Source organism: Vanessa atalanta, chromosome 6 (genome assembly GCF_905147765.1).
Source record: "Vanessa atalanta chromosome 6, ilVanAtal1.2, whole genome shotgun sequence".
Taxonomy (NCBI): domain Eukaryota; kingdom Metazoa; phylum Arthropoda; class Insecta; order Lepidoptera; family Nymphalidae; genus Vanessa; species Vanessa atalanta.
The window spans coordinates 12,113,980-12,141,912 of NC_061876.1; the positions used below are offsets into that span (position 1 = coordinate 12,113,980).

The window sequence follows — 27,933 nt, forward strand, 5'->3', positions numbered from 1 at the left end:
AGGTAATAAAAACGATGACGTAGTAGTGTTAAAAGTATATATACGTCGGCGTATTTCATATATTTAATTTAAAAAAAAAAAATCTTTTATAATAGTGGGCACTGGCCGTAAATACAAGATCAATAACCTATCGCTTGTTCCTAGACCAATAATTCATCAGATCCCTATCATACTTTACGACATAACAATTAGAGGTCAAAAGATTTTTAGGGTGGTATTAGTGCGTGATATCAACCCTTCGCACGCGATATATACCACAGGGTACTAAATACCGTACTAACCAAAAATTACCACATTACGCCACCAGCTCTGGCCGAATCACAAGTTGTCGAGACGGAGAGCCGCGCGAACGCGTTTAAAAAAATTAACATTTGAAAATCGAACGTTTATATTCCCGCGGCATTTATTTGTTGTGTGATTACATTTAAAGCGTGTGTTTTTAAAAATAAAGATGGAGGGCTGCGGTATGAATTGTATAAAATACCTTCTGGTTGTATTTAACGCGCTGTTTATGGTGAGTAGTATTTTTATAAAATTATTTAATCATAAGAAATCCTATAGTTTGTTAGTAGGTCGCGTGTTATTTTTGTCGCCTCATGACTGGCTCACCCTGTGATTTCGCGCTTCATTTTATATTTACATTTCGAGGTCGTAATTGTTTTGGTTTATGTTTATTATTTATGTGCGAACGTTTTAAAATACTTAACTTTTAAAAATACTGAAAAAAAATTAAACATTTCCTATTTTGAAAGATTTTGTAAATATACCTTCGACAAAGATTTTTTTTTTTTTTTAGGAACAAGGACTCTAAATAAATATAATAATATAATATAGAAAGTATCGTCTTTTTTTTTTATAATGCATGCAATGTTTTATTTAAAAATAAACATACCAGTTATGTCAGCGTACATCAAATTTTACCACAGAAAATTAATCAATGTTTGAACATTAGTCTTTTAACGACTGTTATTTATTATTCATAAAGGAAGGAAGTGCAGTTTATGCCCACCCTACACGATAAACATGTAGACCTTAGAGTTACTATTTTAGGTACTCTAGATCAAAACAAGATATAAATCATTTCCTTTTTCGTGAAGAAATGTTTATTTATTATCATACGTTATTTATGTAAATTTTTATACTATACATAAATGGACGTTTGAAATTATTACGTAAAAGCCTTGGTAAGTTCTTTGTAGTAAGAGTCTTGACTACAATACCGATTTAGATGCATATTTTCCAGCTGCGTGATATTATGAGGAGACGTTTTTTTTGTATTACCCCATTGAATAAACTACTTAACGGATATACATAAAACTTATACCAGAAAATGCAACGCAAGTCTTAATATTTAATTAATAAACATTACACTTATAGATTGGATCTTTTTCCACCGAATAGTTTCATTTTAATATTTGTTAAAGATTAAATAAATTGTAAACTTACAACTGGTTCGGGATACAGATTAATATAATAATTTAACTTACCAAATTTATTCATATTTGCTTAAATTACGAAAAAACTAACTAGTTGATCTGAAGAATTTCGATACGTATTTCCTTAATATTTCTTGACTTAAATATATATAATATAGTATAATTTTGTGCGCAATTTTGTTAAGATTATTTCCCCATATTCTGTGTGTACTGGAAACCCTGTCTCGTCATTGGAAAACAATAATGGAATTCAAAAATATATTGCAATCCATTTATAACAAGAGATGAAAAAATTGTTATTCATGCCTATTTCTGTTTTAGTTTTAAACAATATTTTCGTGATATAACCTTCTTATCATTTAAACATAAAAGTAACGACATAATAAATTACAATTATCTTTTTTAATAATTTTTGAATATCGCATATTGAAAACATACAGCCTAAATAAGACCTTAATCTTGACTGTATGTAAACTGTTTGTGCTTAGATCTTATTACTAAAATAAATGTTAAATTCTTTTACTGTAAATGAACGTATATATATATATATTTTTTAAACCATTTGACAAGTAATATTGTATCACTAGACTATGACACACGTATTTGTATGTTATACTCAACGTGACAACATTTCAAAGTTTAAAATTCATATTAATCGGTCTGAAAATAAAGTATGGTAAATTTGATGACAAATAAATAACTCAATTTTATTTTTTTAGTAGCGAATGCTAACTTTTATATCGTACACAATTTCTAACCTAAATGTTTTTGACACGACCAAATACTTGCTGTCCTTTTTTAACTCCTCCCATTAAAAAGGGATAGGCATAGATATTCGTGATATTTGATTGTGGTTCGTGATTAAAAATTGTTTACTTGAAAATCTTCTCCATCAGTGCCTTTTTGTGTTTACTGGACATTACTATATTATCTATAGGCAAAACTAAAAGCAATTGAACTAGAAATTGAAGTAAAAGAACACGTTGCATGAATAGTTAAGGAATTAATTAGTTAATCTGATATTCAATTCAATTCACGTATTAGGAATTGTAATGTTCTTTTTAAAAAGTCAAACAAATATCGCAAACAAATACTCTTGATACTTGTTGACATTGAAAAATACAATAGTCTACTTTTAAACTATAAAATAGTATATATAAAAGATATTTGTAAAAAATGTGTATTTAATTGTGTATATATATATTTAATAATACACCTGCAGGAATTATTACTAATTCTGAATCACATAAGGCTCACGATTATTCAATATGCGTCATGCATCATGATCTACAATGAATGACGTAGTCTTGGCGATTAGGCACACATGTACTGCCGTCTCATTTCCTGCATCCCATAATGTGTAAATGGTAGTAAATAGTGCGTCTTTGCTTGATGATATTATTAGAAATTACTGCTTTAGTAAATATTGTTAATACAAATTGTAGACTTTTGTCTCTCACACACAGAGGCCTTTATCAGAGGCCTCATTAAAATGTTTTTTAGTGTGTTGTTGTTGCCTACACTGCCTCATGGATAATTAAGCTCCGGTCTCATATAAATTTGACTAATAAAGCCCCGGTCTCATAAAAAATTGATAAATAATTTTTATCTGTACTAATATTATAAATGCGAAATCGTCTGTCTGTCTGTTAATGAAAAATTGGTATGGAACGAGCTTGAATCGTAAGAAAAGACACTTTTGAACAGATGATAAGTGAATATAATGAATAAAGATTTTGACTTTGACTTGGTAACATAAATCAAGAACGTGAATATATCTCATTGGTGCATCTCCGGATTGGAAGTATCCGGTATCATCGGTTCATACCCACGTGTTTATTTTGGTACTTTTACTTAACGATATGCCATTTGATTGTCAGATGTTTAATGTCCCTTGTGGCAGTAATAACATATGTTCATTCTCCTTTCGAAAATAACATAGCAACAAGTATCATTGTGTGGCGGTAGAATGAATGTACACGAGATGGCCGAGTAGTTATAACGCGTGTATCTTAACCGATTGCGGGCTCAAACCTCCAGGCATGCATAACTGATTCCAAGTTCAAATATGTTTAAAATTAAACTCGTGATTGGTGGTAAAGGAAAACATCGTTAGGAAACATGTAGCGTATAGCATGGTGGAATTAGCTTCAAGCCGCCTCCTCAAACGGAAAGGCCTTAGCCCAGATATGCGACATTTTATGCTGTTGATTTACTAGATGCAACACACCCAGATGTGCCTGCACAACGCCCTTTTACTAACAATTAGGGATTGCTTATTTCAATACAAAAAAAAATAACAAGACGATAACTTAATAAAATTAAAACAAAAATGTGACAAATCAAAGAAAAATAAATAAAAAAAAAACATTAATAGATTTAAGTAAAAGTGAAAATTCCAGAAATTCTGAAATAAATAAAACACGTCAGGTACATAAAGGCGTGACTTCAATTGAGTCACGCGAAGCTACAATCATGTCAGTTATGTTTTCTGACTCTACTTTACGAAGATTCTAGATAATAAATAAATAAATAGGTTAAATATATATGTTTATATATACACATTAACTTCTGATATATATTTCATTTTATCACGAACTCTTAAAAAGGTATAGCAAAAAATGTCTATGTCAGATAAATGAGTTTGTTACAAAAAGTAATATGTAGCGTCTTAAAATAAGGCTTAAACTACTTTTAATTATTATACATACCTCCCAAAATATTTTGCAAACCACATTAAAATCGCCTTTGAGTAATTCTAACCGAAATCCTTAAATCTTTTAAGGTATCAACTACCTTTCGACCTGTACCATAAGAGTTGCAGAATCATAAGTCAGTCACTGATATAACGAGGTATTCATTTATTTACTATTAAGTCTTTGATTATGCAATCAATAAAGACCGGCAGTCACCAGCCCTAGCAAGCAATAAAAAAATATTTATACCTTTATTGTTTACGTTAACTAATTTACATAAAGTGAATTCCACTCCATCGTATTATATAATACAATGCCCATATGTTGTTCCGGATATATTAAACGATGCGTGAAGGTTGATCCAGTTTTTTTAGCACTAACAAAGCAGGCTAAAGTCTGAGCTTTTATTAGGGTTGACACATTTGCAAACTAAAATCTAAAAAATCAGAAGACGTTTCTTCTGTGATTTATACTAATATATACTAAGCCAATATACATAAAACTATATCAATATATCAGAATAGAGAGTCGGTTTTAGTATATCATATATATATTATTATAGAGACATTAGTAACACTTCGTATATTTTAAATCTTGACGTGACGGTCCTGAATTTCAAGTTCCTTTAAAGAATTATTTATTAAATATGTTATAGATGAGCAAATAAATTATACTGTAGTTATAACAAGATGTACGTTAAATTATATTTAAAGATTATGTAAATAATCTTTTTTTACGCTTTAATTATTCGTTTCCCCGAATTAATTGAATATTTTCAAAAGTATCAAAATTAATGACGTACAATGTCCAATTCTAGGTCACTCTTTACTTATCTATATTATTTTTTGATAATTTAATTAAAATGTAGGCGCGTGATGTTGATGAGAAGTTACGGGTACAGGGTTGGCGTGTTAGGTATTCAGAGTATTTAATATTACATAAACATTAGTATTATATTTTTGTGATTAGATAAATGTGTAGCGTTGGATTCGCACATTTTTGTTACTAATATGTACAATAAGAATATATTTCCGTTATATAAATTATTCCTATGATTTTTTTTATATTTATTTACTGACATAAAATATTCAAATTAGTTACTCATCCATAGTAAAACAGGCGCCTTCAAGTGAGTCATCGTACTTATAATCCGGCTCAATTAAATAGCCTAAGCTATCATTAATCATTCCAAAACAAATCGACTTCCGAATTGTACTGCGTTACAACCCATGTGTTAAAGGCATTATAAGCCATAAAAATTCGAAATAGCTCTTCCACCTTCCATTAATCACACTAGTATCGACTTTTTAAATATTCTGTGTTATATGGTATTATTGTATGGGGAATAGATTGATTGAGCGAGGTCGATTTAGGGCGAGTGGGTGTCGCACTTACAATACAATGAATTGCTTTGTGTGGAGTAAGTATTGAACACGATATTTTTAGATTGACTACAAAAATATATTCAACTCGAATATTATAAAGTTGCATTAGGCCATAAATTAAATAGTATAAATATAAATTATGATTCAAGAATATATTAATTTTATTAAAATATCTTTTGAATTTAATAATCGCTTTAAAAATATTTACAATAAATTAAAAGCTAAGATGTATTAAACTGAGATAATATAATTGATACATCAATAAGATCTTTACTGTTCCTCGGAGACTCGTGGGTGGCAGTGAAGATCTTAACCTGTAGGTATGTATGAGATGAAATTCTGCCAAATTTATATCAACTAACCGACAGTAGTACAGCGTGTTATAGCCTTCACTCGTAATCTGTAATGGAAAACAATACAACCATTTATAGTATATTTTTTTATCCAAAATTATTGCGATTACAACAGAATATCTCGTTGGTCGAAGGAATATTTATTCCAAAACAGTTTCAGAAATAATATCATTGTTACTCTAATCATGACATTAGAGGGACCTATAGAATTTAAATGACAATGTAAAGAAAAGGGTATTTATTGTATTTGCCTCTTAGATAAACGAAGCTGATAAATTAAAACTAAACCGTATTACGTTCAAATAGAGTTGGAAATTAAAACACAATAGTGAACAAAACATAGCAAATTATTAGTTGGTATAGTTCAGAAAATGTTTAAAGTAATTCAATCTTTATGCCATTAGCTTATAGCCTAATTTTGTAATCATGTGAAATCGTGTTATTACTCGAGGAATATTTATTACTTGAACACTTCCTGAAATATTGTTATAAATTCAGATCGATACGATTCCCTTTAACTATATCAAAGAACGTACCGACGGTTATTATAACCGATTAATAGTTTAACGTCGTAATTAATGTACAAATAATAGTAGTATAGTTTTCTACTTTTTAAGATGTAAGGCTTCCTGTCTCAAAGAAGAATTTTAATCTATTTTTTTCTAGGCCCATATGGATCAAAAATCATAATAATCATGAAACGCGTTCAGTAAATAAATTGATTTTGGACATTTAATACAACATGTGAATACCAACTGAAGATCTCAAATCAATACACGGACAAAAAATACTGAGTGTTCATGTGTTTTCCTATTTATAATTCACTCCATGCTCCAAAACCTCCATGTGACGGATCAGATTCGCCACGTGTAAATCAAATAACTCGCAATGAAGGAGCTTTGTGGAACATGCTTCAAACCTTCTCCACAAGAGGAAGAAGCTTTGTCCGGTTGTGACATTTACTGGCTGACTTAAACTTAAATGACTATTTGACTAAGCATTTTATAATGGAGTCTGTTAAGTTTTTGTCTCGGCCAATCGAAGCCATGTTTCTTAATCTACTTTTGATGGAGTAGTAGGTAGAAGTATTATAGCGCGTGAGGGTATATACCACCCACTTATCAGATATCCTACTGCCAACAGCAATGCTCATTATTGTTGTGTTCTGGTTTGAAGCTTGAGCAAGGAAGTGTACCGACAGACACACGGGATACCACGTCTTAGGTGTAAGAAATAGGTTATACTTCCTACAGCGCCATTATGTATTGGCGGTGGGAAGGACTTACGATCAGGTGACCCTTCTGATGACCTATATGTTTAAAAAAGATTTTTCTGGGCAGGATAAATGACTCCGGAAGTATAACCTAAACACATTATATTAGAATTGAACAAGCTTTGAAAAATATTTAACGATAAATTTAGGTCAGGTAGAAGCCATTATTAACAAATGACACTTCTGTAACCTACATTCGTGCAGTTAAAGTACGTTCCAAATCGCTCCCTTTAACAATGACAAATCGATGGCCGGGCCACAGCACACGTTGAATTATAAATAATCAATTAGTGTTTAATAAATGCTGACTTATTCACAGGTATACCTTTCTTTACTTTGATGTACTGAAGAACTTTCTGTAACTAAAATAATATTAGCATTCGGTTGTCCGGTAAATACTAAATTATTTGTATTTAATAAGCTACGTCAAGGCCGGATCTACCATATGGCTTTTCGGGCTTCAGTCCAGGGCCCCGTGGATTCAAGGGCCCCCCAGCTAAGTCAAATCAAAGTCAAAAATAGACGATAATGCGAAATAATCCATAATTTTATTAAATTAAACAGATCGTATGGTTCTGCAAACCTCTGCAAGCTGTCATGCAATTAATCAAACCCATTCAATTTATTTAATTTAAGTCTTCGTTCAGATATGTCTTAGGTGGGCCCCTAAATAGTGTTAGCCCAGGGCCCCCTAAACTTACGGTCCGGCCCTGAGCTACGTAATTCAATTGTTGGAAAAGAGTAATGAGATTTTTGTCGGAACTTCTCGGTATAATCTTCATTCCAAACAGGTCAGCTTGAAATGACAATTCATAATTGCTCGTAAGAGATTTATTTATTCCTCAATTATATTTATTTTCTTTAATATTGTTTAAACTATATTAAGTATGACATAACATTATGAAAACTACGTAAATATACTACGGACGAACGGTATAAATATCAGTTAGCTGTCTAACTTTTCTAATCGCGTATGCTGCAGAGTTGAGTCTTCCTGTTAGGCACGATAAATGAGGATTCCACGGAATAGAATCTAATGTTGATCCACCCGTATCATTTACAAATCGTATTATCAAATACGGTAATGAAAACATGTTGAACTCTGTGACTTAAGTATGAAGCAATAGAATCAGGAGCTTCTTTTCAATCAAATGCTTTAGAGAAATCGCAGAATACTCCAATAGCATCCCTTACATCCCTTGCATCGTAAATACCTTTGAGAAGTGCTATTCTCGCATCGGTTATCGATCGACCTCTCGTAAAACCGAAATGCTCGCTATGAAAAATATATTATTTATCGAAATGGATGAGAAGTAGGTTTAAAATAATTTGGACATATTTTTTTTTCGGAAATGAATATTACTCTTAATATTAACGCAGCAAAGAACGATAACTATTTTACAAGATTTTTTTTTTTTTTTTTTTATTGTCCGGGAGGGCAAGTGACTCTGCTCCACCTGATGGTAAGTGGTAGTAGAGTCCAAACGCGACGACGGCTAGTGCAGTTGGGAAAGGTGATCTGCTCTAGCCGCCCCCGCCTTGCCGGCCCGCAAGATGCCTCTTCACGCCTCGCTTGAAGGAACCCAGGTCATAAGAGGAGGGGAATACGTGCGCTGGTAAAGAATTCCATGTTTTGGAAGTGCGACAAAGAAAAGAGTTGCCAAATTTCTTTGTACGCGATGGAATTGATGTCACAGTTAGGCGGTGACATCGAGAACCAGCACGCGTGGACTTGTGAAGGAAAGGGGAAGCAGGAATAAGGGAGAATAGTTCCTCTGAGCACTCGCCGTGACACATTCGATAGAAAGCGCTGAGTGCCGCTATCTCTCGACGCAATTGTAAAGGCTCGAGGGTGTTGGTGACCTTTACATCGCCAATAATGCGAACCGCACGTCGCTGCAACCGATCCAAGGCCTCCAGTAGGTACTTAGCGGAGCCATCCCAGAGGTGCGAGCAATATTCAACGCAGGACCGTACCTGTGTTTTATACAGCAGGAGCAGTTGAGCAGGCGTGAAAAAACGCCGCACCTTGTTCAGGACTCCGAGTTTACGTGAGGCTGTTTTTATAACAGCCTCGATGTGATCCTTTGGATTGAGGTCGCACCGAACGTCGATTCCCAGTATGGCGACTTTGCTATGTATCTCCAGCGTGGTGCCACAGAGGGAAGGAGGAGGGGAAAATGGTGACTTTTTCGCTGTGAGAGCGCACACCTGAGTTTTCTTGGCGTTAAACTCAACAAGATTGTCAGAGCCCCATATGGCGATGAGTCCTAACGTCCTATCGAGCTCAACAACAAGATCCCTCCGTCTCTCCTCAGTTTCCGCCCGTCCAGCCGCTGCGCGTCCGTGGTATCCCCCGTGCACTGTACTGTCATCTGCATAGCAATGTATGTTCCCAAGAGAGAGCATATCATTGATATGCAGAAGAAAGAGCGTGGGGGATATCACAGACCCCTGGGGGACTCCAGCATTCACTACATGGGATTTTGAAGCGCAACCATCAACTAGAACGCGAAGGCTGCGCTTGTGTAGGAAGCTAGCAATCCAGGTGCAGAGCTGAACCGGCAGACCGTATGCCGGCAGCTTGGAGAGAAGACTTCTGTGCCAGACTCTGTCGAAAGCCTTGGAGATATCGAGGCTGACGGCCAACGACTCTCCACGCTTATCGATAGCTTCACCCCAGAGGTGTGTTACGTACGCTAGAAGATCACCTGTGGACCGTTTTGGTCGAAACCCGTACTGACGATCATTAATTAGACAATGATCTTCTAGGTAATGGATCAGTTGGTTGTTTAAGATCCGTTCCATCACCTTACAAAGAACTGAAGTGATAGCTATTGGCCGATAATTTGCCGGGTCAGATCGATCCCCTTTTTTGGGAACCGCTTGCACATTAGCTTCTCTCCAAGAATCCGGCACACATCCTGTAGAAAGAGACAGCTGGAACAGGCGCGTTAACACAGGAGACAGCTCCGCTGCACACTTCATCAGCACTATGGCTGGTATTCCATCGGGACCGCTAGCTTTCCGCACATCAAGTGATTGTAGCTCTGCACGTACATCACGTTGCCTGATTTTGATGTCAGGCATCGTGTAGCCACATGAAGGAATTGTTGGTGGCAGCGCACTACAATCATTGATTACGGAATTATCCGCAAAGAGTTTTGCCAGAAGATCAGCTTTCTCCTGCGGACTGTGAGCTAGCGATCCGTCCGGATACCTGAGCGGTGGCAGCGAAGGTTGACAGAAATTGCTTTGCACAGATTTGGTCAGACGCCAGAAGCTACGGGAGCCTCTAGGTTGTGAAATAAGGTCATGGCCAAACCGCGCAATGCGCTGTGCATCCGCTCTTGTGTATGCCTTCCTACAAGACTTGGAAGTTTTATTGTAGGTTGCTTACATTATAAATATACCTTAATAGGATCAATTGTAGGGTCAATTAGTATCGAATTAATTCAAGAGCACTTTTATTTTCCAATACTCTTCGTATTCGATCTATTCTAATTATTTTCCATAATTAGAAGAAAATATTATATTCATCCGATTTCATGATAATCGAATTTTATTCTTATTTTAAATATCATTAGAATGTAGTCGAGTGTAATTGGGTAAGGTAAGTGTCTAAAAGTTTCTAGAAATCCCTATAATAAAGCTGAATCTAACACACTAATGTCCGTACGTACCACATGTATGTATGTTCAATTTAACTGATCTTAGCTCGCTGTCATGAAATCATTCCCACTTTAGACCTAAATTGCGTCAATTAAACAATTTACTAAAAGACTGGATCTGTTAAGACAGTTCCTTTATTCGAACAAGAATTGAAGTCGTTAAATTATAATGTGTTCTTTTTTTAAATGTCGTTACATACGGTTACATCATATTAATAAACTCATATATAAAGCATATTAAATTCTATTTTTGAGTCTTTATTTACAAATAGTGGTAGCTTTGTGTCGTAAACAGCTAAGAATCCTTTAAAAGAAAGTACGATAACTATACGACTTATATGCTAGTCTAGTAATATAATAAATTTTAATCTAAAGGTATTCAAATTTACGGTAACAATGTTTTTATATTCCTTTAAATAAAGTATATAATACGTAGATACTCACAATGAATGTTAATGTAAACAAAACAACAAAGATATACATATAATTTTTCAGCAATTGTGGTTCTATGAACATGGCTGGATGTTTTTCAACAATGCGCTTAATATAAATGGGTGCTATTAGTTTATGTGACGTCTGTATGTATTTGTTGAAGGTCGAATCGTTTTAATTGAAGAATCTAGTGTGATTTTCCTGTTGTTAATATTTCAGAGTATAATGAAGCGCAGTAAAAGTACATAATTAGTATTTAAGGATATCTTCCGGTAAAGATTCCCGTGGAGTTAAAAACGTCGTCCCTGGAAAGAATTCGTACAATAGACCGTATAGATAGACAAGTATAATAGACAATTCTCAGAGATACACTTAACATTTCTAACTCATTTAAATATTGTCATAATAAATGCAATTTAATTGATTGAAATTAGTTACTACTAAGATTTAGGGTTTTTTTTTTTATTATATATAGTATTCTTCTTGATATAACCTTCGAGCCGAACCATTCATTTAACATTAAATCTAACCTCAATCCATATTTGGGGTCATCCCATAATTGGCAGTGCATTGGCATACAAAGGTAATATTTCCCCATTAACCAAAGCAGGTTTTGGTAAACGTTGAATGCGTGCCATTTCGGCATTCATATTTAGATCAGCATAATAATACTATCAGAACGGTGACAACTAATATAATTAAATTTTGAAATAAAATCTCACAACTTTAATTTACTTGGTCAGTAATTCGACCCACGATCCGCACCGACGCATTTCGGACGTGATATTGGTCAATCCGTTCTTTAGCCAATGTTAAACATCCAGCGACGGCTATAACGTTGATTTAAATTTTTATTAAACTCAAAAAATATATAAAATTAAGCAAATATTTCTGAAATTAATCTGACACATTTAATTATGTTAAATTGATTTATTGTATGCATAGATTGCTTTTATTAATTATTGTAATTCAATAGCTAGTACGTTCTTACTATTTAATAAAAATATAAAATAATCTTTTTTTTAAGAATATTTACAAATAAAAATTAATAAAATAATACAAGTTATCCTCTGGCTAAACGTATAAAAAGTATAACTTCATCACAAGAATATAAAATTAAGACTTTTTTCAATTTGAATGTGACTAAACATAATTTGTACCATCTAGTCTCCAAAAAATTCAATCTAAAACATTTTATAAACGACGGAATTCTGAGGTTACAACCATAAAAAATCTCATGCTTTTTCTGAAATCGGTAAAAAAAGAAATATATATATATGTAAAAAATACGAACTAAATGAATCAGTGGACGTAAAATATGTTACTAGAATTATGTAATTTCGTGCCCGTAATTACATTTGGAAAAATGAAACGCTTTCTTGGTTCATCAAACTGACCCATTTAAACAGTGACCTCTTTGCTGGCAGCTGATGGCGTGGCTCGTAAACATTATGTGTTCATAGTCTGGGATGGGCCGAATGTTTACGGTAATTATAAATAGTTATTTATAACCAGCGAAATAAAAGTTGAGGCCCTAGGCAATGCAAATGTATCTCTCTATTAGATATATAAGTCTCTTGGAAGATAACTATCAAGAGAGGATACTAAATTTAAATGTATTTGCAATATTTAAGTATCTTATGTAAAATTGTTTTTCAATTAAATTTATAAGACTATTCTGTAAACGAAATCAATGCTTTATTTATCTGTTTTGAGTAATTTCCTCAAGCACCACGTGGTTCCGTAACTCAGATCTCATACACATTCGACAGTCAACATAGTCCATATGAACAAATCCGGAATATTTCTTAGCCCTAAACAAATGTAAACAAATATCCTGTTACATTAAAGAACGGTTAGATTTTTATAACCTGTTATGGCATATTTTCTTTCGTCCGGCAGAGAAGGCAAAACTACTTTAACATTTATGAATACAAATGTGTTTTTATTATTAAAACATTTTATATTATACAAAACAATCAACAGCTTAACTTTGTAATTCACGCCAGTTTATCAAATTATTGCGTAATTAGGTATGTACTCTCGGCATCTTCAAATCGGACAGAGCCAATGTTAGAATAACATGAAATTACTTTGTATTCAGAGGCAAGTGGATTGTAGCGAATTCTTCAATACACTTTTGCAATTTAATTGTAGTACTAATGAGCCGAGATGGTTGAATAGCTAGAAAATGTCATCTAAATATTGCGAACTCAAACATACTACTCGTTTCGACTGCTTAATTTGTTTTTATTATATTCATATAGCATAAGTGGGATAAATTTTTGGCCACAGTATGATGATATCCTCTTAACCGATTTGGGCAATGGCGGCCAATCTCTACGAGACTTACTAACTACTTTTATAGTGCACAAGCGTTCGTAGTCTCTTTTTCTTCAATCTTATCCGATGGCAAATTCGATCCAATCTTATCCGACGGCAAATCCGACCGTAAATAATTCTGAGGTACGGGAGTGTACTTCCAACATCCGGTCTGGCCTGCTACTTAATTTCTTTTAACACAAAAATCCAATAACTTTTTCTTTTCAACGGCCTTCTACATCCAACGAATTATGACTTTTCATTTTAAGCAAAACTGGTATTTTATGTCTTTAAGGTTTAATATTTAAATATTATAACTTCATTTCCTTTGTCTCGGAAAACATGTAAAATCGTTGATCCTGCGCTTAATTTTTTTTTATGAATATAATATAGATAGACAGACGAGCAAATGGACTTGTGATGGTAAGTGGTCATCACTGCCCATAGAATCTAAGAAGTTTTAACCATTCCTTACATCGCCAATGCGCCACCAAGTTTTGCTGCTTGACAGAATATATGATGAGTGGCTAATTCCTATCCAGAAGGATTTTGCACAAAGCCTTACCGCTTAGGTACTTCGTACGAGTTAAATTCATACAAAATTAACCCTCTCATCCTGAATGTTGATAATTCCACAAATCATTTCTTAGCGGACGCACATATTACAAATTAAATTAAACTCCCTATTTCATCGATCTAGATTCAATAGTTTTGTCTGTGCGCTGATGGTAAACGATTTCAAAGTATAACTAATGGGAAGTTGTATTCGTGAACTTAAAAACTAGATTTTTTTTTTACTTTATTTGAATCATTATAGCACGTAATGTTAGTAAAAGCTTTTTTCAAGAGTATTAGTGTTGGTACCTTTTCTAATGCTAATAAGATTTATATAACCCAGTTAACTTTGTCCGCTCACGCAATAAATATGGTGTGACCTTTAAACTATGTTTTAAAATACAATATTTTATTCTTTTATTAAACTAACAAACGTGACATGAAATATGGAATCCATTTATTTGTAATTACAAGAATTATTAGTTTCATTCAAAATATATCTATACACACATTATAACAGCGTGTAGATGTTCAACTCTTTTTAAGAAGAAGGCTTGGATCTTTGTCACCACGGTGGTCTGCTGCGAATTTGTAGATGTGTTTTATGTTTCTACACAAATTAAGCACATGAAAATTCTGTGATGCCTACTGAGCTTGCTATTTTCGGATTGCAGGCGTTCTTACAACTTGACTATCTCGGCTCTTTACGTAAATAATGTATTTTCAAGTTCAAGTTGCAGTAACTAGTAGTAAAACTAGTAGTTAAACGACACGTATCTATTTTATTTTCGCCGTTTCCAGGTCTTCGGTATCGTGATCATAGCAGCAGCATGCGTGGACATGGGAGTCATGCGAGACTTCGCTGGGATGGAGACGACTGGTCACGAGACGGATGTCGTATTGATTGTCGTTGGTGTGCTGATCATCATCGTGGCTGCCTTCGGCTGCTTTGGGGCTTGGAAGGAGAGTCCTAAGCTTCTGTATATTGTAAGTCCAGATATTATTATGTATTATTTTATTGTTCATAGCCAATAGAAGAAATTTAGTACCTATGTATTTGTTTGCTTGGCAGGAAATATTCTTTCACCATCTTTTTAGTTTTAATTAAATTAATTTTGACAAACATTTTTGTAGGTTGTTTTTTGCATTCGACCCATATTACAATTAATAAGAGTTACAAGCTTAGATTATAAATATAAGGCAGATAGAGCGCGCGGAACACTTTTGATGCAGCAAAAGCAAATATAAAATCAAAAGCGAATCCAAAATCCCCGATAGTGTGTGTAATAATTAATAATTAGTTTATACGCCATAATGAAAGTAACACCACATTGACGTATAAACAAAATTACGTGTCGTTTCGCACTTTGTTTCAAATTGAGAGAACTCGTTATTCCGAGTGACAGCTAATTGTCTTATCCTTGCTTCTTAGTTTGCCGGATTCCTCATCATCATCATATTATTGGAGTTGTCCGTGGGAATTGCTGCAGCTGCCTTACGCCCGCAAATCGAAGGAACTATGAAGACCCAACTGCGCGCCTCCTTCATCAAGAACAAGTCTACACGAGAGGAAGACTCCACCTATAGGGAGTTCTGGGATCGCGTACAGAGCAACGTAAGTTATAAAAGATTTTTTTATCCAAAATACATCATATTTTGTCCATATTACCTTCAAAATATCGCTTTAATTTACTTTATAACTTTTTACGAAAAATAATTGTGAAGGTTCTTTGACGTTGCAATAATATTGTGACAAATTATTCACAACTAAAATAACTCAACTTTTGACATATAATATGACCATTAATGAAATATAGTAAATAAATTATCATTATTTCTACTTTTCTTTGAATTAGAGCGATAAAATACGAAAACATCGTTTATCTTTGTTGTATTAATTATTATTAAATGCAATTTATAATGGTTAGACGCTATTGAAAATAACAAACGTAGGTTTAATTCTCAACGTAATTCAATCCTCATATTATATTCGGGGAAAAATTTTAGAGGACGCAATAGAGCGGGTCGCGTCAGATTTCCTTTAAAAAATCATAAACGCATGAGTATTAGTACATGTCAGTGTCAAATTTAAATTCAGTGTTATGTTTAATAATAACAATCTAATTTTTTTTATAGTGCGTATAAAAAGTATATATAAGTATAACAACAAGGTATGATAAACAAGGTATGACATCATACAATTTCAAAAACATTAAAAAATTACTAAAATAAAAACTGTGTAAGGTGTTTTCCGAAAATAATTGGCTAAATTCACACAGCGTTTCGCCTTCTTCGTTTTCAGCGTTTTTTCGTATACATCTTTCTTGAGAACGAGTTCACATGCATTCGAGTTCCAGTAAAATACCAATCCGAGAATATAACCCATGCCCATATGTAGAGCATACATTATTTTCCAGCTGGAATGCTGTGGAGTCACCGGCCCTGATAACTACGTAGCCTCTGAGCCTCGCCTGAACCCATCGTTCAGCTGCTGCCCTCCAGATGGCACTGACCGCGCTGATGAAATCAAACGCTCCGATTGCATCTCCCTCTCCAAATACTACCAGGAAGGCTGTGAGGACAAGGTTCTTAGCACCGTACACAGTGCTGGCATGACTGTCATTGTTTGCGGCATTCTCTTCTGTTTTTTGGAGGTGAGTTAATTTTCATTTCAATAAGATAAATGGTTCACTTAGAAGTGAATTAGTGTCAGTTTACTAATTATTAATTTTTACATTATCGATGCGGACGGGCAAATGGGCCACCACGTGGTAATTGGTCACCACCGCCCATAGACATTGACTCTGTAAGATATAGCCTAAGAGACTCTGTAAGATATAATATAATAAATAGTCCTTACATTATACACAGCTTATTATTATTATGTTATGGCCCTTGTGTATGTAGTTACACTGGCTCACTCACACTTCAAACCGGAACACAACAATACATCTAGTATTGCTGTTTGACTGTAGAATATCTGATGAGTGGGTGGTACCTACCCAGGCGGGTTTGCACAAACTCTACCAATTAAAGTTTATTTTCTTTAGGTAATAGGAATAGTCCTCGCGCTGTGGCTCGCGCACTCCATCAAAACCCAAGACAAGGGACGAGAAACCGCTTAAACATATACTAAAGCACCGTACTAAAATAAAATAATTTATTTTTTCACCAAAATGATTAAAAGCGGTACTTTTTAAATAAATTCTTATATTCGAATTGTAAAACTTTTGTTATAAATATATTAAGCTCCGGTTATTGTCTGAAATTGAATGCAATTTATTCGATCACATAAACTAAATATCGCTATTGTGTCATAATTATTAAAACTTTTTTACGAGTAATTCTTAAATACAACCAAATAGGTTTCACTTAGAAAGGCCAATTTAAACAAAAGCTAACGATAACAAATTCAGAACGTACTTTGCATATTTATTTCTATTACTCCTAATAATTTTTTTATTTTTTGGAGACGAAGAGGAAATGCTCTGTATGATGTAGATTAATAAATATATTTGTTTAAGTATATCCGGTAACGATTATTGAAAAAAAAAAGAACCAATGTAACTCAAATTGAACCATTTCACGTAGATATATCCAAGCCTTAAAATAAATCAAGCTTCTGCTTTTTATAAAAAGAAAATAGTCTACGATGAAATTGACCCGTAATTCTGTAATTTGATTTAAATATATATATAAATAATCAGGAGCTTAATATATGTTTACATATATATGTTTTAAATATCTTTAAAAAGTTGATATAAAATAAAATACCCTAATTTTAATTCTTAAAATATTTGTGTAAGATTTTAAAACTAGCACTGAATTTGTTACTGGTGCTATATTATTTGAAATATATAAATAAATATATTTAATTAATAACTAATATTGTTAACATTAATTATTAATTAACTATATTGTCTTATTATTATTTTTTAGTTTAAGATGTTACTTTATTATTGATTATCAAAATCGATTAATTAAAAAGTATTAACTATTAACCTGCAACATTTTAACACTAGCATATTTAGTTTGATAGTGACGTGCGTGTACCAATATTTATCGATTGTCGATAAATAAAAAAAATGTATTGCAATTAAAATTAAATATATTTTTTATGTAATTTAACCCACCTTATCTGCAAGTACAAAGAATATTGTAGTAAAAAGTCTAACAGAGACACGTTATGTAATATTTTATGGAATTAAAATAGTAATGTTAAGAAATTTATGATATTATAAAGCACAGGTTTCGTTGGTTTTAAATATTTTAATCGTTTAGTACTTTTGGAACTAAAATTGTCGTAATTATTAATAGGCATTTACTAGTCAGCTAAGTGTCAGCTAATTAGGTATAAATATAATTTTGAATAAGATATTTACTTTAACATTATATAAAAGCGTTTTAAATACACGATATTTGTTAGATTGTATATTTAAGTTAATTATTATTAATTAATTTTATACTTAAAATTCCTTCCTTAATTGTTATGAAATTAGTAAATAAAACTTCCCTTTTAGTTAAGATAAATTTAATTTGAATGAAATTATAAATGTTAATACATCTTCTAAAATAAACTATCAGTGTTTCTCAATGTGACTTTTATTTCAACGTTAACGACACTCAATTTAGTGAAATCGTGAGTAGAAATAGAAAATACACATTACAAAAATTCTTATTTAATTTATATAATATTGAATGTGTTTTATCGATATATCCTTATCACATCACTAATAATCATCATCGAAATAATCTTACAAATTTTGATATTACCTATTGAGCTATTACAAACGTGTAAAAATGTGTAAAAAACGTGCTAAGACGGATTAAGACTTCCATATTCTTATAAAATAATTAAATCCTCTCTAATTACTATTTTTAATTCTAAGTGGTAAGTTTTAGTGACGACATAATCTTTGAAACAAAACCTATAACTAACGTGCGTCCAAACTAAAAACCATTGACAGTTTGTTTGCTCATTCACATGCTGTTTGCACTAAATTCAAATAAGATCAGAATCAGACCTTACAATAATACCAAGCATTATTTATATACATTTGCTGTTATATCATGTATCTTTAAATTAATTTAATTCATTGAAACAAAAATAAAATCGTTAAAATTTATTGTGATACAACGAAAACATTTTCTCGATTGTAATACTCGATCAGTCACTCAGTATTCATGGACCGTGTAGCTTCTTTAATGAAATTCATTAAATCCATACCTTTGAGATTTTTGTTAACGTAAACAGTTGCTCAAAGGGAAATTGAAACGAATGCAAATTGAAAAATACCGAATTTTTGAAGTTAATCAACGAATTTTGAAACATGGAATTTTTGTATTGAGCCGATTGTTGTTGCGTCAGATAAAATGTTTTAAAAAAATAAAAAATATTCAAAAAAAGAAAATACATTCGAAATTCGAAAATGAACTTAAATCTGTACTACACACACACTATGACAGGACACGCAATATTCAATACAATAAACGTGAAATAAAGGGAAAATAAAATATTATAATGATATACTAATAATTAATTTTTAGCGGATTTTTCTATACATTTTACATTGAATGTACTAATATTTAAAAAATCTACATGGGAAATAATTTAAAATTTAAGAAAACTTATAAATAAATTTGGAGTGAAATAAAAACATTAAGTATCAGTAGTAAAATAAATATCTTATTACTATAACCATTAGTAGACACGAAGTATCGCTCTCTACCAACTAGTTTGTATGCCTCAGGTACCTAGTAGGGGGTGTTTAGGGGCGTTGAAAGCGGAGGCGGTGGCGCCTTACCCGCACGGCACGCTAGTCAACGTTTCACATCAATAACATTCATCAATAATTGAATACAAGATGATATTCTAAAATACAATACAGTTGGAGTACGCGGAACATTAAAGTGAAGAGACAAAAGGAAAATTCCGGTAGTGCGATCCCGTTTCCCGTTCCGTGAATACGTCAAAATGGTTGTCACTTTAATTATTTATATATTTAAAAGACGCGTCGTTTTGCACTACCGATAAATTTACCGTTTTTTATTTTTGTATTCGCTTTTGTTGCTTCAACATAATGTTCACCGCGCTCGATCTGTTTTTATTTTATAATCTAAGGTGATAAAACAAATAAAATGTCGGCAGCAACGCCGAAGATGAGTTTGATACATTTGGTCCCCAACAACTCTAAGCCACATTTATTTGCTACAAAAACTTACAACTAACACGTAAAGCCAAAAAACTTGAACTTAGATCCAAAATTACATTTACACATTTTAATTCTATTTGCATGTTATCGTGCGACGACATTATAACGCTGCCATTACAAACTTGCGCAGGCGCAGAGCATCTCTATCAGAGAGCTAATGTCGTCACACCTAGACTTCTTATTAACAAAGTCCTAAGAAGCAACTTCAACTATTATAAAGAACGACTTACATACGATACATAGTTAATCTATTTTAAAATAAAACTATTTGAATAAAAAACATTTTTTTTATCTGTGGTATCCTATATTTAACGAATTATTATTTTAGCATTAGCAGCCCGTAAATGTCCCACTGCTGGGATAAAGGCCTCCTCTCCCTTTGAGGAGAAGGTTTGGAGCATATTCCACCACGCTGCTCCAATGCGGGTTGGCGGAATACACATGTGGCAGAATTTCGTTGAAATTAGACACATGCAGGTTTCCTCACGATGTTTTCCTTCACCGCCGAGCACGAGATGAATTATAAACACAAATTAAGCACATTTAATTTCAGTGGTGCCTGCCTGGATTTGAACCCGAAATCATCGGTTAAGATGCACGCGTTCTAACCACTGGGCCATCTCGGCTACATTATATACATTATTACATCAGTAAAATAGTTCCTATATGTTTTAGGTCACAGTGCGACAACGAAACTTACGAAAGATGTGTATGCATTTGAATTACGCTTCGTAGCAAATTTTATCCATAACTATCGGTAAGATAACGAATTACTTCTTGACTGACAAGTTGATATGTTTCAAACATAATTTTAGAAATAAGTATATATTGTCAGGAATTATCGTATTAATTTTTTTTATTCTAATCGACGAACAAATACCACAATTTTTTTTTCTTACAGTACAACATTAACACACAAACAATCTTAATATCATTATATGAAATTGTTTTAAAAACGACGACAATGAGATCACAAACTTATACAAATTAAAAAGTGTAACATACAATGAACTATTAAATAAATCAAGAGTACTAAGGAACCCTATAAATGAATACAATTACTTGGTGGGTGTAATGACACTACTATTTCTGTCTCTTTCTGCGATCAGTAATTTGATATTTGAAGAAAGGAGAAAGCATTGTTTAACTACTCAATCGCTATACAACATTGACTAGGCTGATATACGGATACATCCGTGCAAATATCAAGACTATACTCTGAACTGTATCAACATGAATAGGGAATGGAAATATAAACAAAAAACACCCATAACGACAAATACATGTTGGACAAACATTTGTCATAAGCGGGAATCCAACCCGACTACTATTACCACAGATAAGATATTATGATGATAATCAAAGAGAGTTAATCGATTACAGTATTAATGATGAATGTGCAAAGAACAGATTGTATGTTATATATGTATATATATGTGAGTTGTTTGACCGTTGAATCGGTGACCATTAACTTTTAATTCTACTTTTTATCACAGTATCCGCTGTATGTCTTATTTATTTCTTAAAGACATTAAAAACAAATCTAATAATCGTATAGATATAAATATATATTAATAAAATAAGTATCAAAATATATTACATAGACAAAAATGCGTATTCGTGTTGTGTTTATTACATAAGAAATATTTACATTAAGAAAATTTGTAAGAGATTTGACACTCCGTTATTGCTTCGATTGGTGACTGGTTCGTTCGCCAAGATAATCTGAATTTCGACTCCACGGTTTCCCTGTTCTGTCATCTTCCAGATAATCGTAATTAGAGCAGGATATATAATTAAACAATTGCGTTAGATGTGCGATGTGAATTGAACACAATGGGTGACGTACATATAAAAATATGTACCTTAACTATAACTAATTACGATTCAAAATGTGCTTGTAAATTCTGCTGCAGCTTACGACGCTCGATTCGAACAGACCTAGCCATCCATAAAGCAAGTATGATGCAAATAATCTGCAAATAGAAGTACTGTTATAACGTACCTACTAAAAATTTTGTATAATAATAATGTTATGTTGTGTTCAATATTTTATTGCACGAGATGCGTTCTCCATTTCCTCATTCACCACTTGATGGTACGTTGTCACCACCTTGGCTCATGGACATTAAGCCCACGAGCAGATTAACAAGTTATTGGTATCACATATAATAGCAAAAATATGCTTGGGTTTGTCTTCTCATTTGAACCAATATTGGACCAAACATCTGTTACCAAAATGTCAAATAATTTTAATTGTTATTTCAAATATGACAGACAAAACATCCATCAAATCCAAAATGTAAGTAACTAGATAATAGCTCTACTATATTATTTGCAGGCAGTTCTTGGTCAATATATCTTTAGGTTATATTCTCCGTTCGGTTATAGTTCCGATAGTAACAACACCGATATTTAAAACGGTCTTATTAGTATTCAAGATCTCGATCAATGATATCGCGTCAATTCAATCCACAAAAAAAAATCCATGTAAAATGTTGACAAGACGAGACTATTTAACTGGCACTGTCAAAAAGTTATCAGATCTCATGTAGAGCCAAGCTTCTAACTCTGTACTGTAATATCTACACCTTAGTCAAAATATGTGGATGTCTTTATTTTGCTTTATATCCTTTTGTGGTTACATTGTATAGTTATAATACACTATAGAATTATAGATGATTCAGTTGAAATAATGATAACTAATTTCATGAATTGACATTATCATCCTTAACGTTTTCCTTATCAATACTTTTTCAGCGACTTGCAAGCTATAAACATCACAAGTTATAATAACAGACTTAAATTTTATCACATGAACTTTTTTATAAATTGTTTAAATATTGCCGATCTTATATTTCAACTTTAATAAAGTGTATTTAGTGTCTATTAGTTAATTAATAAATAAACTCTCTCAGACCATAAAATTCAACTCACCTCCAGCAATACAAAGATGACGACGGTCGTTATGAATATGTTTCCCCGGAACGACTTCTTCTGTCTTAGCACTTCCTCGCAGCCTTTCAAGTAATATGATTTATCGTTCAAGCAAGTCGAATGTAGATGGCGGCGGGCTCCACCCTCGCGGAGGGGGTGAGCGCGTAAGCAACAAGACGCGGGGATCTCTCGGTCCAAGATTGCATAATCTTCAGGCCCTTCTACGCCACAGCATTGATTCTGTAGAAAAATATATTCAAACTATATCCTTTATTTTTATTGTTGCATTATAAATTGTAATAATACTTACTAGATATTATTTTGGAACTGTATATTTTAAACTATGATTTTTTTTCTCGCTTTTCTACGATATATACTACACTATAATGTGAATTTGCTACAAATAAATAAATAAATAAAATAAGAGTACAAGTAAAGGTACAAAATCATTACTTAAATTCAAAGACCTGGAATGTACCTAGTCAATGGATTAGTCCTAGGCGAATACTATTAACACTATATAATAATTCCAAAAACATCCCCGAACTGTCAAATGTCGGTGTTTACCTCGGATTGCAAGTTATCCCAATACATCTTCTGATTAGAGCCCTCTATGTCTTCAACTGTGGTGTTCTTATAGAAGTGTACGCTGAGCTCGCTGGAACCCCCCACCCAAGCGCTAAGCACTGCGCCACCGACTCCCACTATGACTTCCACAGTAACCAGGAATATCAGGAAACAGGCGTGCTGGAAAAGATATCCTTTTTAAGGCTGATCTTAGAATTTACTAAAACGTTAATTCTGCTTTCCAAAGATTATACAAGTAAGCCTACCATTATACTAAAAACATTATCTTGGTTTAAAAAAATATAAACCAGATCGTTCCAGATCACCATTGAGAGGGAAGCAGGTCACGTACTCAAGTGTTTTAAAAAATACAATTTTAAGTTAATATGGATTGCAATTTAACAATACCATTTATATTTAAATAATTCAAAGAGTTATCTCTTTGAATATTCAGGGTAATTACATTTTGGGCAATTACAGGATACTAACGTACAGTATTCTAAGGTAGTTTTAGTCCTTTATATCATCCAAATTGATTGAATCTATCAATATTTATATCTCAAAGTTTAGGTACCTATTTCACTTCTATGTTAAATAAAAGAGGCACAGAGGTTAAGGAGCATTAATGACGTAAATCCACCTGGCTCGTGAAAACTTTACAAATTATAGATTTGTATAAATTCTATTAATTATGTTTAATTAATAAAGTAGTAATACAAATTGGTATATAGCTGTATACAACTTCAGTATTTTTATATAGAGACTATTACTCTATGCATGGACAAGGGCGATATTGATATGAATAAATTATTAATACATCTACAATACTACTATTGTTTTAAGTGATGGGTAGGCGGACAGGCTAATATACCACCTATTGATTAGTGGTCACAGCCGCCCACAGACATTAGCGCTGTAAGAAATATTAACCACTCATGAGCTAAGATGTTATGTCACCCTTCAAACCGGAATACAACAATACTTAGTATTGTTGTATTCCGGTAGAATATCTGATGAGTGGTTGGTACATTTCCAAGCGAGCTTGCCCAAAACCCTACCACCAAGAATATGAAATTTGGTATATCAAGTAAAAATTTAAATTAAACAGTCTCGTTCGTCTCGTGATCATTATCCTTTAGGCAGAGTTATCTATTAGACGATAGTTCTCTTAGATTTCAATATATACTTACATACTTTTTTATATTTTTATGAACAGACACTAAAAATTAAAACACTGAAACAAATTTAATATACTTCAGAAAGGCATATATTAGGTAACTTAAGTTCGTGACTGTCAGGTCCTAAGCCGTTGTAGCATATATAATAAAAAATTAAAAAATAATATTTATTTCGCAACTTAGACGATAATTAAGTCAGATTAATTAGAGTTAGAGGTAGAATACATTGTGTGGGCAAGTTGCTTTCCATAAAAAATCCTAATTATACATAACTGGCTAAGTACATGGTGCTAAATTTTAATTTTTTTTAATTTTAAGCTAATGTATTCATCTGATTAACGAACTTTACAATATAACACAAAACGTATCGTGTACGTGTACCGTTTACGTGCGTGTTGCGTGGCAGTGTGTGCGTTCTTGTAACAATGTGTGCGCTTTTGCATGGTATACATACAAACATTTGTGTGTTTACAATGAACTGACGATTTTGTATTTAAGGACTCCCTTTGCTTTCTGAAGAAGCTAATCTATTCATATTTATTTATTTATTTATTGTTTTCGGGTTTTCATGCTCGTAAAAATCACTATTTGAGTGTTTTTATATTTATAAATATATATTTGTAATCAAGGAGCTCAACAATCCTTTCGGGGTTTTTTTAATGAAGTTTAAGAACTCATAGTTGCGATATGTTTACAATAATATTATGTGTATTAAGTATGATATAGATCACTTACTCCCCGTCCCGACTTTATAGGTAAAAATCATACACAGCTATCCCCCTTATTTTTCCCCTTCGAAGTTAGACGCTTATCGAACCTACAGTTTCAGAGATTTCGTGATGAGTCAATGGTATTACGCTTGTATTATGTATATGAAGAAAAAATATGATAGTATCTGCGAGCATATTTCTATTCACACGCGTAGAATTTCAATTTACTTTTTTTATGCCATAGGTAGGTGGACTGACGAATGGGCCACCTGATGGTAAATGTTGAGATAAACATTGGTGCTGCAATAAATAATAATCACTCACCAATGATATTCCCCTGGAACGCAACGATATTAAGTATTACTATTTGGTCCTAGAATATCTGATGACTGGGTGGTACATACCCAAACAGGTTTGCCCAAAGCCCTATCACCAAGCAAAACTTTTGAATGAGCCCAATATAGTTTTATTTATATTTATTAACAGTATTTCTTGTTTGATTGATATCAAGCTAAAGTACTAAAGGCATACATGATAATATTTATTTATATGCGATAAAATATATACACGAAAATATATAATGTTATAGAAGTCCACAAAACATTTCTTATACCTTCTTATATATGGGAATTATTTACATAACATTAGATGTTGGTTGAATATCAACGAGTAATAGCTATAACAGTTTGCGAATAAGTCATGGTATAAAATGTGCCTCGTAACTAATTAGTTCGTCTGGTTTAGTTTATTTACTTCCGAAAATGTTCCATAGTTTTCTACCTCTGGAACAGCCGTTATCAAAACAATAATGATATCTAAAGTTTATTTCAGGAAGTGCCAGGAACAGTGTAATCTATTCGATCTTTATTCGCAGTAGAGCCAGTAGATAGATTATCTTCCAATTTACAAGGAGCTCCAAAGTTATTTTAGGAAGTGCACAGAGTACAGTGATGTTATGACGCACAGATTATTAATACAAGAGTGTTATCTCTGTCATCTAACATTACACACAGGGTTAGCTTTTCTGGTGGTAGAACATTGTGTACGTTTCTACGGCTATTTTTGCATCAATTTTATATTTAAAAATAAATGGAACGAAATGAAAGAAACGTCTTTGAGCCTTTTTTTATAAGAGTAACTTTAGATACACATAGATACGCTTGTATTTTATTATTGAGTAACGAAGAAATAATTTATATACATAATAAATAATAACTTTTGTTTTTCTTTTTTATTTTTAATAATGTAAAAACTGTGTTATCTATTAAAATATATTTTATGTATAACGAGATAAGTCAGATAATGTGATCTCCCCGATCCCTTAATAATATGCATATCTGTGTATCAGGGTCCCCAAACTACCTAAACATAAAATTTCACGATCGTTTCGGTAATTAAGTTCGGATACTTTCGCATTTAAAATGTTTATCCGATGACAATTTTTAACAGTAACAATTACTTTATCGAACAAGTTAATATCTTATTATTGTTTTTTTATTATACAAGTAAGGAATGAAACCCTTATTTTATTTTAATTATATTTTTAGAATGTATTTTAAAATTATATCTTCATAACAAATTGACAAATGAACCGCTGAACTTAATATACATGTGTACATCCAATTCACTTACCACGTAAAGTATCTTAATATTTTCTCGCAAGGCACCAATGCATCCCAGCACAGCCGTCACCACCAGCCCGACACCGAGCGTGAGGAGGAAGGACAGCACTCCTCGCGAGAGCGTAGATTGCTGATCGGGCATAGACTTGCGCTCACGCATATTGATCACAGTAACTGCCATCAGTACGAGACCAAAAAGCTAAACAATAAAATAATAATAATATTAAAATAATTAAACAAAAGACCCTAATTTAATAAATATGTTAAAACTACTAACAAGATGATTAATATTCAATTTTCAATAATATTTAATCACCAATACGTTTAAAAGAATCATAATTTCGATACGAAATTGTGAATGACCACATTTAAAAAAACATAAGCGAACAATGAAGTCTATAAAAATGAAAATCGCGTGCAGCATTCGTGTTGCATATTATATTTAAATAGGGTCGATCAATATTAAGAAAATAATTCCATCAAACTTACAATAAAGATAATATTGAAGAGAGCGAGAAAGAACTTCATACAGCGAATACTTCTAGGCTTCATTGTAACTTATACAGCCGCCGCAGTATCAGATG

The 27,933-nt window shown here is 32.7% G+C and overlaps 2 protein-coding genes across 2 annotated transcripts; one reads left to right on the forward strand and one right to left on the reverse strand.

Moving 5' to 3' along the window:
- The first annotated feature begins 305 nt into the window (after window positions 1-305).
- On the forward strand, window positions 306-17,295 carry LOC125064857 (23 kDa integral membrane protein-like). The gene is made up of 5 exons (XM_047672144.1): window positions 306-514; window positions 14,925-15,110; window positions 15,556-15,738; window positions 16,541-16,777; window positions 17,174-17,295. The coding sequence occupies exons 1-5, from the start codon at window positions 452-454 to the stop codon at window positions 17,246-17,248; spliced, it is 744 nt and encodes a 247-aa protein (XP_047528100.1). The 5' UTR covers window positions 306-451; the 3' UTR covers window positions 17,249-17,295.
- A 4,920-nt stretch (window positions 17,296-22,215) lies between these two features.
- On the reverse strand, window positions 22,216-27,926 carry LOC125064858 (23 kDa integral membrane protein-like). The gene is made up of 5 exons (XM_047672147.1): window positions 27,839-27,926; window positions 27,360-27,548; window positions 23,840-24,019; window positions 23,273-23,512; window positions 22,216-22,311 (listed from the first exon to the last, which is right to left on the reverse strand). The coding sequence occupies exons 1-5, from the start codon at window positions 27,899-27,901 to the stop codon at window positions 22,216-22,218; spliced, it is 768 nt and encodes a 255-aa protein (XP_047528103.1). The 5' UTR covers window positions 27,902-27,926.
- Window positions 27,927-27,933: the final 7 nt, after the last annotated feature.